The 14314-nt window shown below is 42.6% G+C and overlaps 1 protein-coding gene across 1 annotated transcript in view; it reads right to left on the bottom strand.

Moving 5' to 3' along the window:
• MTA3 (metastasis associated 1 family member 3) overlaps positions 1-14314 on the bottom strand; it is a 429588-nt gene that overhangs the window by 172688 nt on the left and 242586 nt on the right. The window contains 1 exon segment of the mRNA XM_030195789.1: positions 12807-12865. Coding sequence (XP_030051649.1) covers positions 12807-12865 — 59 coding nt within the window.

The following is a 14314-nucleotide window of genomic DNA, read 5'->3' as shown; positions in this document are numbered from 1 at the left end:
TTTTACATGCAGTAGTGCAGTTTCCAGTGCAGTAATTGCAGAGAACATGCTAAGCACGCTCCCAACAATTACCACACAACCTTTGCATTTAGCGTGTTTTAAGTTTTGCTGTTAAGGAAGGTTAAGCGTAAAAACACAGAACACATTTGTTAAAGACCCCAATAGAAGGGAAATCTCTCAATATTTTTTCACGTGCTCTGTTTTATCCACTTGGAAATTTTTTAATAGTCTAAGGGGTCCTTTTACTAAGGTGCGCTGAAAAATAGCCTGTGGTAGTGTAGGCATGGGTTTTGGGCACGCACAGATCCATTTTTCAGTACACCTGTAAAAAAGGCCTTTTTAAACTTTTTGCCGAAAATGGACGTGTGGCACGCGTCCATTTTGGGTCTGACAGCCATTGACCTAGAGGTAAAGTATCACAGGGTAACCAGGTGGTAATGGCCTATGCATGCCAAATGCCACCTGGCGTGCGTCCGATACACACAGCAGAAAATAAAAATTATTTTTTGGTCATGGGTATCGGACGCACGGCAAAAATGAAATTACCACAAGAGTCATGCGGTAGCCATGCGGTAAGTCCATTTTGACTCACGTTGGGCACGCGTAGACGCTTACACGGCTTAGTAAAATGGCCCCTAAATGAACACAATATTGTAGCAAGTGTAATACTTAAATATTTTTTAAGTATTTCACAAATGAAAACCACATAATTGCAGTAGCTTTCCCTGCTGACTAAAAATGCATTACATCAGGGCTTGACAAACCCCAGGCGCCAGGTTGTCATGGAAACTAAAAAAAAAAAATGGAACCTGGTGCTTAGACTTTGCAGCCTTGTACATATGGGTGTTTCGGACAGTGCTGTAGAGAGCAAAGCAGACAGTAGCAGAATTGCTAAGTATTCCCTCCTTTCCTCCTAAAGCTTTTTTCCGACATACCCATACATGCACATGGCTCCCCCCCCCCCCCCCCCACACACACAGCCTTTTCCTTCTGCTGCCTGATAGCGAATGTAAAATTTGAACTACATTGTTCAAATGTTGCATTTAGCACCAAAGCAGCAACAGAGGAGGATGCAGTCTGATGCACAGCCACTCTTCTTTCTTTCCACTTCTGATCAAAAAAGCCAAGCCAGGGCTGCAGGAGCAGGGGGGGGGTGGGGGGAAAGACAGAGAGCTGATGTATGCGTGCCATGGAAGCAGGGAGGGTCAGTAGTAAGCAACAGCCACGGTGAAGGCAGGGGCAGGGGAGCAGGAGGGACAAAGAGTTGGGTGTATGTTGCGGGGGGGGGGGGAGGGGGGAGAGGAAGCAAGAGCTTACAGCTGTTTGTATGTGTGCAGCTGGAGCGGGGAGTGCTAGGTGTCTGCTGCGGGGGAAGAGAGCAAGAGCTTGGTATCAGTGCACTTTGGGGAGGAGGTGAGATCTGGATGTCTGTGCTAGGGTAGGATAGGGAGAGATCTACTTCAAATGTAGGACACAGAAGGGAGAGAGAGAGCTGAGTGTCTGTGTGGGAAGGGGGGAGGGAAAAAAAAACAGGAAGGAGCTGAACAGGTATGTGCAGGTGGAGGTGAGACAAAGCTGGAGAGAAGTATGGAGATAGCTATTCAGGGGTGGTTATTTATTTATTTGTTATATTTGTATCCCACATTTTCCCACCTATTTGCAGGCTCAATGTGGCTTACATAGTACTGTAGGTGTTTGCCAAGACCAGTAGACAAACAAATACAAGAAGATATTGTGGTTGAATAAGGGTCCATTTCTTTCAGGCACGAAGGGGTCAACGAGAGGGAAGGTTGGATAGTGTCCAATACGATTGTTGGGTTTGCTGTGTTGCAGGATGTTGGCATCTTGTTATCAGGAGACAGGTACAGGTGTCTGTGTGTGGGGGGTTATGCCACAGGAGAGTATATGGGATGGTGGTCATCGAGAGACAGACATAGGAGGGCATATCGTGTGTTTGTGTGTGTGGTGATTTGAGAGACAGCTATGAGGGTGTGTGCGCCTGGGGGAGGCAGAGAGAGGGACTGTGTGCTATGGGAGTTTGTGTGCTGAGGGGATGCAGAGAGAGAGAGAGAGAGAGAGAGAGAGAGAGAGAGAGAGAGAGAGAGAGAGAGAGAGAGCTTGCACCCTATAGGGGTTTGTGTGCTGGGGGGACAGAGAGAGAGAGAGAGTCCTATGGAGATTTGTGTGCTGGGGAGGCAGAAACGGAGCGACAACTATGGAACTTTGTGTTGGGAGGAGAGGGAAGAGAGAGAGAGAGCTATGCAGTTTTATGTGCTGGGGGAGGTAGGGTAAGAGAGAGAAAAATTGGGAGATATCCACCTTGGAAAGGCAGCCCGCATGGAGCCTTCTTAATCAGGAGGATATTTGGAGAGCTAGCAACTGCAGAAGCAGACCAAAAAGGAATACTGTTACTGTGGAGGAGAGAGATTCTCAATCAATTTAAATTTTTAAAGAATCTGTTGGGGTTTTTTTAAGGGTGGGGGGGGGGGATGCAGAAAGAGGGATTCATACAGCTACTGCTGGGAGCGAGGATGGGAAGACAACGCTGCTGGTGGGGTGGCTGGGTAGGTGATAAAGAGTGGTTTTAGGCTGTGATTGCTAGGAGTGGGTGGACTGGGGGTTAAATCTGCAGCTGCTGAGGAAAAATGGGCTAAGGCTGCAGTTATCAAATGCCTGTAACGCTCTGGCTCCCTTGAAGGAACACCTGCCTTCTGCTCACAGACGTCAGGAAGATTCCTGGTTTAGTCCTGATCTCCTCCTTCTAAAACGCCAACTGAGGCACAGTGAACGCAGCTGGCAGAAACTTCATACTGCCTCTATATAAGGAAAAACAAGTCCCTAGCTCTTTTTTACAAGGCCACCATTCTTGCAGACAAAATAAGTACTGCTCCAACCAAATTGTACAGGCACCCTAGTCTGGTAAAATCTTGAGATCCCTTATATCAGCTACTCCTCAGCCATCCCCAATGATAAATTAATGTGCCTACATGCATCCTCTCAACTTAAACTTATTTGAATGACTCTAACACTTTGAACAATATTCCCCATGCTACAGGTTCCTCTCTCAGTTACACTCTGACATCTTTCAATCTTCCCTCTCAGTATGCAATTATTTAGGATCTATATACTGTGAAAGTCACCACAGCACCACATGACGCCCTACCATCGTGCTTTGTTCAATGCTTCCAAGCCACTTGACTTCCATATCTTCATGTGATGATCACTATAAGCCTAGAAAAAGACATAGTCCCTAACCCTTGGAAAGCAGTCTACATATTTCTGCTACATCCAATTTCTGCCCAATCACTCAACTTCCGTACATTTCCAAATTCACCAAGCCTATTATGCTTAACCAACTTGATGATTTTCTTGAAAAAGCCAACATCCTACACCCTAATCTACTGGGTTTACAAAATCACACAGCACAGAAACTGCCCTCTTAGAGATCACCACCTTCATTTATCAAATATTGGATGGATCAAGATAGACCTGTAATACTCATTTCTCTTGACCTGGTAGATAACAGTCTCCTGCTCACCACACAACGATATAAGCATAACTGACACAGTCCTAGACTAATTCCGCTCTTATTTGACCAGTAGGACTAACACTGTTCAATGGTGGAAGATTATCAGACCCTTACCCTCTGACCTGTGGAGTATCTCATGGCTCTATACTTGCTCCAACTCTGTTTAATATTTTCATGTCATCCTTAGTGTCTCTGTCCCTGGGAATAACACCTTATGTATATGCCGATGGCATTCTGATCATGGCTAGACTTCACTGTGATAGCCCACAAGTGATTCACGCTTTTAATAACAATTTGTCCCAGACTGCAGATTAGCTTTAGGCCCATAAACTGAAACTGGATCAGGAAAAATCACAAGGGCTCCTTATAGGACACAAAGAGGCTCATTTTCAAAGCACTTAGCCTCCCAAAGTTCCATAGAAACCTATGGAACTTAGCCTCCCAAAGTGCTTTGAAAATATGCCTCAAAGTCCCTCCTACTTTTGAAATTCCTATCTCTACGGTAGGCACATGTATAATCTTCACTTCTTCCATCAGGATCTTAGGAGTAATCCTAGATGAGACTATGAACTCTCAACCACAGATTTCTAATGGGTATTAAAACATTGCCTTTTAAACAGATTTATTCTGTCCATTGGCTATTTGATATGATAATCCTTCATATTCTTAAAGTAAAAGAAGCGAGGATAGAACAGTATACAAACACAAGCAACCTAAAAAGAAGCACAACTGGGCCTTCAAGATTGAGATGAACAAGAGTCCTTTATTCTGAAAGACTTGACATGGGCTGTGTTTCGAAGTAATAATGCCTGTCTCTGGGGTCTGGTAACAAAACATCATTAAAACATTTTTTTTTAATTCATATTTTTATTAAGGTTTCTCAAGCACAACACAAAACAAAAAGGAAACCCCCCCCCCCCCCCCAAAAGAAACAATAATCCATGGCAAATTAAGAAACATTAAAACATTTTTTAAATCAAATAAAACAAACGTATATATAAAGATATAATGCATAAATAATTGAGCCAAAAAAGCTGGTATCCATGTGAGTGACATACAGAGAAAATGTGCCTTATGTAGAAGTGTCTAACATCATGTCTCTAGACAATTAAATATTCACATAGGTAGAAAAACACAAATGAGGAACACTGTCTTATGTGTACATGCACATTTAAAAAGTGATAAAGTTGTACACTTGGTTCAATCTGCACGTGTGCATGCATATACAAAACAAATGGCAGTGATGCACATCTTCAACAGTGTCTAAAATATCATCTGAATACAATAGTGATAATCTAGTATCATAATATGTAATATAAAAGGAATCAAAATAGTTTGAAATACATATGGTTTACACATTATCAATACAAAATGTTGAAATGTGTAGGAAACCAATCCTGTGCAGACTATGCCATGAAAAAGAGGGTGGGAAAAGGAAAAAGGAATCCACCTATCTTACCAAAATCACAATACTCTTAAAAGCTCTGAAAAAGGAAACACTTAGTATCAATCTAATATATCCCTCTTCCTACCCCTCCCTTACATTTTCCCATACTAAACTACATGTTAATCCCAATACACACCCTCCTCCCATTCCCCTACCTCTTCCATCCTCCTTCCTTGCCCATTTTACCTATCCACGCATAAATGACCACCTCTTTACTAACTATATTACAGCTGCACCTATTCTATATCACTTTGTTAACCTGATTTACTATGTAAGCCACATTGAACCTGCTAATGAGTGGGAAAGTGCGGGGTATAAATGCTACAAATAAATAAATAAATAACTTAACACCGTGAAAGCAGGTTCCATATAGTAATAATGTGTCCTACCATAATAATGTGTCCTACCGATAAAAAAGAAAAGAAAACCAAGGAGGCTGGTGTTCACTGAGTATATAAAAATAGGTTAGACAAGAGCACATTGCTACTACTACTACTTATCATTTCTATAGCGCTACAAGGCATACGCAGCGCTGTACACCATACACAAAAGACAGTCCCTGCTCAAAGAGCTTGCAATCTAGATAAGACAGGTAAACAGACAGAACAATTAAGGTTAGGGCACAAAGAGGTGAGGATTCATTAATAAACACGAAATGAAAAGTCAGGGGATTATGTACCGTATTTTTCGGATTATAAGACGCACCGGACCATAAGACGCACCTAGGTTTTAGAGGAGGGAAATAGGAAAAATGTTTTTTTCCTTTTTCCCTCCTCTAAAACCTAGGTGCTCCGGTGCGTCTTGTCCGAATCCCTCCCTCCGAGTTTGGGATCGCCCTCCCCCCCGGCCCTGTCACCACTTCTCCCTTCTCACATCACGCGATCTTCCCTAGTGGTCTAGTGACGTCGGGGCAGGAAAGAGCCCCCTCTTTCCTGCCCAGCGCGCTGCTCTCCATCCTCCTCTATGCAGCCTGACGGTCTCGGCGTGATTCAAAATGGCCGCTGAGAATTGAAGGAGGATGGAGAGCAGCGCGCTAGGCAGGAAAGAGGGGGCTCTTTCCTGCCACGACGTCACTAGACCACCAGGGAAGATCGCGTGACGTGAGTAGGGAGAAGTGGTGACAGGGCCGGGGGGAGGGCGGCCCCGAACTCGGAGGGCGGGCGGGCGGCCAGCCAGCCAGCCAAATCTACCTTCGGACTATAAGACGCACCCCCCATTTTCCTCCCAAATTTTTTGGGGAAAAAAGTGCGTCTTATAGTCTGAAAAATACGGTATAATATAAAATAATATAAAACCAACCAAAAATAGTGGCATGGAGTATCACTCAACTGATTAAAAAGACTGAAAAGTATGGCTCAAACTCCGAAAGGACAGGTCTACTATATTATATACTAGAAGAGCATCAGACTAAGAATCCGTAGTATGATAGCTCAAAAATGGAAGCATAATAAAAAAATTATAGAGGTGAGTCAAAGATGCTCTGTAACATAGCATACACCCACAGAAGGTGAGCTCTCCACAGGAAAACCAACGAAAGGAAAAACACACAGTGGATCCAAAAAAGTCCTCTCACAATGAGTGTCTTCCTGAACAAGGTCTTTATTAACAGTAGCAGAATTGACCCGACACGTGACGTGTTTCGGCCGTGAGGCCTGCGACAGGGGTCTATAAAATAATATAATATACAAAAACATGCATAAAAATACAAATATAATTAAAAACATAAATAAAATGAACATTCATCTAAACTTTCTTATACAGATTTAAACCATTAAAACATCAGAATGAAAAATGAAAGGTATATATAATAAAAATATATAATAAAAATATGAATTTATAACTTTAAATCTATAAAGAATTAAAATTATATAAAGAAATAAAAATATAAATATATACATACATATATATAAATATATATACATATACATATATAAACATACCACATAGAGATAATGAGGATTTTATGTTATTCTTTGTCCTCATTATCTCTATGTGGTATGTTTATATATGTATATGTATATATATTTATATATATGTATGTATATATTTATATTTTTATTTCTTTATATAATTTTAATTCTTTATAGATTTAAAGTTATAAATTCATATTTTTATTATATATTTTTATTATATATACCTTTCATTTTTCATTCTGATGTTTTAATGGTTTAAATCTGTATAAGAAAGTTTAGATGAATGTTCATTTTATTTATGTTTTTAATTATATTTGTATTTTTATGCATGTTTTTGTATATTATATTATTTTATAGACCCCTGACGCAGGCCTCACGGCCGAAACACGTCACGTGTCGGGTCAATTCTGCTACTGTTAATAAAGACCTTGTCCTGTAACATAGCATCTCATTGGTAAAAACTTAAGAAGTACCTATGATCTACTGCTACACAGGAGCAGACAGAAAAACATAAATTTACAACTATAAGAGTGAATTAAGATGCTTTTGATAAAACAATTTAGACATATGCCTAAAGTGTCAGTACTTCTATAAAATCAAGTGTGCTGTAACTGTTACTGTGGCTACTAATGCCACATATAGGAAGTGTAATCGTTAGAAGATGAACAAAGCCTCTATAAGAAAGTACTAGAGTGTAACAATAAAAGCATCTTAAAATATAGTAAAAGGCTTACTGAAAGAAGTGCAAACGCTTCCACTCAAGCTTCCGTAGTGAACGCTGTCAGCTTGAAGAACCGCCAAATGAAAGTGTACGTGTGCAAAAGATTTCCTTTAACCCGAGTCAAAACGGCACAGAGTGATGTAAGTGAGCAGTGTAATAGTCCCATGTGTGCTCATAACCGTAGAGAAATAGACTAATGGGATATTAAGTGAGTACTGAACAATATAGTATCAAGCGATATGCAGGTGGATTCAATATAATGGCACCATATAGAGAGAGCTAAAAAATGTTATAAGTTAAAATGAAATGCCAGGCTATGGTCGGGCCCAAGACACTAAGAACAGGTGTCTTTCCTAGAGATTGTCCGACTGCACCGGGTACAGCGCTTGAAGTCACTGGGAACCTTCGTGGAAATGGATGGAAAAACTTGCGTGGCTAAATCAAACGAAATGATGTTGTCTAAAAAGAGGGCAAGGCATTGGAAAAATCAAGGGAGTGGAGTGGAGGAGTGGCCTAGTGGTTAGAGCACCGGTCTTGCAATCCAGAGGTGGCCAGTTCAAATCCGGTTGCTGCTCCTTGTGATCTTGGGCAAGTCACTTAACCCTCCATTGCCTCAGCTACAAACTTAGATTGTGAGCCCTCCTGGGACAGACAAATATCCAGTGTACCTGAATGTAACTCACCTCGAACTACTACTGAAAAAGGTGTGAGCAAAATCCAAATAAATAAATAAGGGAGAAAACCTGGCTGAAGTCAAGGCCTAAAAATGGCTGTGTGATGACGGAAAAAATAAGGAAATTTAAAACTGGAGGAAAAGAAACTAAGAAAATACAAGAAAAGAACAAAGAGGGTTCTACAAACGGGAAACAAAATAAAGGCGCTGAAAAAACTGCCAGAAGGCACAAAAAAGAAGCTCTTTGGACCGAGCAAATTGTTGAGATGGTAAAAAAAAAAACCCGCTCTCTTCATCATGGTAGAAAAAGAACTAAAGTGACTGTGTTTTCTTGGTGGGTGGGAAGGCACTTAAGCATGTGCAGTGGAGCGTGTCTCACACTCCACAAAGTTGTACTTATGCTTGTCCATAAGTCCCGGACTAGGCAGCGCAGTTGGCGCCACCCACTTGTGAGAATAAATAGGCCTGCTTGTCCTCAGAGAAACAACAGCCTAAAGCCTCTCCACACTGACAGATACACTGTAGGTAGATGAGCGACAGGGAGAGCAGTACTACTACTACTACTACTACTATTTAGCATTTCTATAGCGCTACAAGGCGTACGTAGCGCTGCACAAACATAGAAGAAAGACAGTCCCTGCTCAAAGAGCTTACAATCTAATAGACAAAAAATAAATAAAGTAAGCAAATCAAATCAATTAATGTGAACAGGAAGGAAGAGAGGAGGGTAGGTGGAGGCGAGTGGTTACAAGTGGTTACGAGTCAAAAGCAATGTTAAAGAGGTGGGCTTTCAGTCTAGATTTAAAGGTGGCCAAGGAAGGGGCAAGACGTAGGGGCTCAGGAAGTTTATTCCAGGCGTAGGGTGCAGCGAGACAGAAGGCGCGAAGTCTGGTTGGCAGTAGTGGAGAAGGGAACAGATAAGAAGGATTTATCCATGGAGCAGAGTGCAGGGGAAGGGGTGTAGGGAAGGACGAGTGTGGAGAGATACTGGAGAGCAGCAGAGTGAGTACATTTATAGGTTAGTAGAAGAAGTTTGAACAGGATGCGAAAACGGATAGGGAGCCAGTGAAAGGACTTGAGAGGGGTAGTATGAGTAAAGCGACCCTGGCGGAAGACGAGATGGGCAGCAGAGTTTTGAACCGACTGGAGAGGGGAGAGGTGACTAAGTGGGAGGCCAGCAAGAAGCAGATTGCAGTAGTCTAAACGAGAGGTGACAAGGGTGTGGATAAGGGTTTTGGTAGAGTGCTCGGAAAGAAAGGGGCGGATTTTACGGATGTTGTAAAGAAAGAAACGACAGGTCTTGGCGGTCTGCTGGATGTGAGCAGAGAAGGAGAGAGAAGAGTCAAAGATGACCCCAAGGTTTCGAGCCGAGGAGACAGGGAGAATGAGAGAGCCATCAACAGAAATAGAAAACGGGGGGGGGGGGGGAGTGGGAATATTATCCATTCCTCTTATCCATTCCTTCCTTGCCACTGTAATAAATAACTTGCTATGCATCACCTTGAGCACATTATGAACGTGCAATTTATAAATCTGCATAAATAAATAAAGATTCCAGTTGTTCCAAGCCTGGCTCCTAGATCGTAAGAAAACTTGTCAAGCACTGCATTACATACCACAGAAGTATCTGAAGTTATGTCCCCAAATTATATTTCTTATTGCTATATGCACAATTCGTTGGTTTACCACAGAACAACACTTCTGTTCTTATTAATGGGTCCATTCCATGCCAAGTGGTCTAAACCTTCCCACCATCATGTTCTCCAATTTTGTTCAAATTTTATCTGTTGCGCGAGTCAGGTGTTAAACCAAGTTTCCCAAAATCTGAGGTCTCTTTTTTTTTTTTTTTTTTTGTCTTTATTTATTTATTTATATATTATTCCATACAGAATTAATATGGTAAATGTAACATAACAAGCATTTAGAAATTTATAAAACATAAATGAAAATTAGATCTATTCTATCGACCTCACAGATATTGTAAATTACAATCCAAAATAGACATGAAAAAATAATTAAAGTATAAAGTAATTATTCAAGTAGATACTACGTGGGATTCACTATGACCTGTTCGCCTCTCTCAATGATCTCTAACAGTGTGCATTCTCAAACCACTAATTTGCATTCAGTCCTTCTTTAGAAATCAAAAACTCTTCTAGTTGTAAATCTGAGGTCTCTAACTGCAATAGTTGCAGATCTAGACCCCCTTTTCTGAAAGGTTGTCAGTATCATCTGTTTTTGTTTTGCAATGCCACCATTAAGTAGCCATTTACTCAGGTCAAAGTATGTTATATTTTGTGTGCGCGATGTATTGCGTTGGTCCATGATGGCTGAGCCATTACTGGTTATCACATTGAAACCAGCATCCCCATTGCCATAGGGCCACGCCCGATAGCCATGCAGTAACAGCCACGGGTGGGTATCTTTACCGCAGGATCCGAAGCCTGATTGTGTGTTTCTTTACCGCAGGATCCCAAGCCTGCTGTCCTGTCTCTACTGTGGGTGAGCCCTTAGGTTCCCTAAGGCCCCGAAAGACCTCAGAGGACAGCCGTGCACCCCGAATCTTCACCCGCGGCGGCCGCCGTTCACCAAGGGTTGAGCCCCCAGCTGCAGGCGGCCAGCAGGACTGCTGGAACCGCGGGGTGACGGTTGGCCTGGCTGGTAGTCAGTAAACACAGTCAATGGATGGAGGGCTAGCAAGGCCGGCCAGCACTCCGGGGGAATCTCAGCTCGGGCTCTGGACGATGGCTAGCAATCCTGGAGAAAGATAGCACCGTCTCTGAATGGTAGCTAGCAAGGGCGGCTAGCACTCCTGGAAGAAGATTAACACAGTCTCTGAATGGTAGCTAGCAAGGGCGGCTAGCACTCCTGGAAGAGGATTAACACAGTCTCTGAATGGTAGCTAGCAAGGGCGGCTAGCACTCCTGGAAAAAGATTAGCACAGTCCCTGAATGGCAGCTAGCAAGGGCGGCTAGCACTCCACACGAAACCCACTGTGCCGGCTTCGGAAAACGACAAACCGGAAGCGCCGATGACAGCCAGCCCCAGAGTTTAAATAGCGCGCCTTCCCACCCCCACCAGCGCGTTCATCCAATCCGACCCTGGGAGTCGGCAGGGCCTCTTCGGATAGGCCCTGCCTGAATTCCCAGGCAGAGCTATCCCCTGGTCCTCCAACGGGCGAGAGGGAGGCGGAGCTCTAGAGACCTCCGACGCCACAGCGGAGCGGGCATCGGCCCCGTTTTCTAGCGCAGCCATTTTGGGTGGCACGGATCCCTTCCTGGCTTTTTCCCCGGCGAGACCGGCGGCCGCCGGTCCGCGGTGGCGCAGGTCCTCCTGCCGCGATTGGCCGGCCATCTGCCCGCGCCGGGGCCACAGACTCCCGCCTCCCCGCGGCGGGAGGGGAGCAGGTAGGCGCGTGACATGCGACACCTGCCTTCTTCAGTTACCTCATCATTCTGAAAGCATCATTGATCTGCAAGAGAACGGTTTCAGGGAAACTATATTGCCAACCAGATGATGTCACTGATGGAGCTGGAATAACAGCAATGATAAGTTGTTCTGGGATCCAGCAAGTACCGCATCTTTCCGGCCAGTAAAATGAAGTAGTGGGACCATGAGGATGCATAAAGCTTATGAAAGCATCTTTCTGTTCAACTGATGTTTCACAAACGTTTCCAATCCACCATAACAGCGCACAATAAATGATTGGACAATCAACGAATAAAATACAAATGAATAAATAATTATATCAATACTTTTAAGCGACTATTAAGACTCAATTTCCTAGAAATGAAGAAAAATTAGCGCACCAAGCGTACTAAATATAACATACTTTGACCTGAGTAAATGGCTACTTAATGGTGGCATTGCAAAACAAAAACATATCAGTGTTGTAGAGCACAATTTTCTCTTTCAGATGATACTGTTCACAAGCTGATTCAGGCAGACTCTTTTTTAATAATTTTAGACCATTTGGCATGGAATGACCCTAATCTTTTCACAAGGCATTTTGGGGCCAGATTCTATAAATGGTGCCAAAAATTCAGCAACAATAAAATTTGGCACTCAACACTATTCTATATAGGGCATGTCAGGATTAGTACTCTTCATCGAATAGCGTTGAGCGCTGAATTCAATGCTCAACTTTGGACGCGAGTACTTGCACCAGCTGAAACCTGATGTAAATCCTGGTGCACACACACAAGGCGCAAATCCCTATTATTGTCTAACACTGTGTGCATCTTTTGTGAACACCCCTGACCAGCCCATGACCGTCCCATGGCCACACCCCTTTTTGAGTTGCACAAGATTCAATTTAGGCACCCATTGTTACAGAATAGCACGTAGCTAGCACCCAAATCATAATGAGTGCTGTTGGTTAATTTCAATTGTTAAATCATTGGAGCCCGTTAACCAATTATTTTGGGTGCCGCATCCAATTTTGGGCTACCTTTATAGAATCCAGAGGTTTGCTTCCAAACTAAACAAAATCAGCAAGAAGTATAAATATATTCTATACTTACTAAGTTGGGATATATACTTGTTTCAGCTTACTCTCAGCTTCAGCTGCTTTGAGACGTTTCTAATGGAAAAAAAATATATAACAAATATATGTATACTGAATATTCTACCTTTGTACCACACTATAATTTGTAAATCTTTAAAGAAAATATTGAGAACCATTATCCCCATTTATCACACTTACTTTCAAAAAATGGCTCTGAGGCTTTTGTAAAGTTCACAAGTTTTATTAATTGTAATATACTTGAGGAATAAACACAAGAACTAGTTACATTTGTAACAATCACTTAGGTACAGTGAGATTACATATAGACACCTGCAAACAAGGCATGCAGTATTGATTCATACTGTTAAGATAGCACAGCAGACAAGTCAAAGAAAATGCATCAATTTTATCCTACAATCCTCCATATTTTACAAAATTATTTAGCACTGTTCAACTGTTCTACAGCAATTGTTTCCTATTTTATATGTAGTGCACACCATGTTTCACCATATAATTACACCAAACTGAGAGATGTATTTCCAGTTGTTAAGAATCATTAACTGGAAAAAAATCAAAAAGTCTGCCATTTGATTATGGCCATCGGTGACTTACAACTCTGAACTTTCAGACAAATAGGTGGGAAAATGTGGGATACAAATGTAACAAATAAAATAAATTGAAAATTTTCTTGCAGGACATCCGGTATACCTGCACATCAAGACATGCAAACAGCATATGGAAAAAGGAGCTGCCTGCTGCATTATATGATCTGATACCCTTATATGGCATCCACTACTACTACTTAACATTTCTAGAGCGCTACTAGGGTTACGCAGCGCTGTACAATTTAACAAAGAGAGACAGTCCCTGCTCAAAGAGCTTAACAATCTAATAGACAAGTGAACGGTCAGTCCGATAGGGGCAGTCAAATTGGGGCAGTCTGGATTCACTGAACGGTAAGGGTTAGGTGCCAAACGCAGCATTGAAGAGGTGGGCTTTAAGCAAAGACTTGAAGACGGGCAGGGAGGGGGCTTGGCGTAAGGGCTCAGGAAGGTTGTTCCAAGCATAGGGTGAGGCAAGGCAGAATGAGCGGAGCCTGGAGTTGGCGGTGGTGGAGAAGGGTACTGAGAGGAGGGATTTATCCTGTGAACGGAGGTTACGAGCGGGAACGTAAGGGGAGATGAGGGTAGAAAGATAGTGAGGGGCAGCAGACTGAGTGCATTTGTAGGTAAGAAGGAGAAGCTTGAATTGAATGCGGTATCTGATCGGAAGCCAGTGAAGTGACCTGAGGAGAGGGGTGATATGAGTATATCGGTTCTGGCGGAATATGAGACGTGCAGCAGAGTTCTGAACAGACTGAAGGGGGGATAGATGGCTAAGTGGGAGGCCACACAGCTGCATGCATAATAAAATATAAAGACTGGCAGCCAAGACAGAAATTCTCAGATGTATTTCAGAATCGTGCCCAGCTTTTATCTAATATTGTAACTGAGAGTTCATCTTCCCAAATCTTTTCTACACCAG

This window comes from Microcaecilia unicolor, chromosome 3 (assembly GCF_901765095.1).
Source record: "Microcaecilia unicolor chromosome 3, aMicUni1.1, whole genome shotgun sequence".
NCBI classification, from domain to species: Eukaryota; Metazoa; Chordata; class Amphibia; order Gymnophiona; family Siphonopidae; genus Microcaecilia; species Microcaecilia unicolor.
The sequence above is the reverse complement of the archived record's forward strand: the minus strand, read 5'-3'. Positions and strand labels throughout refer to the sequence as shown.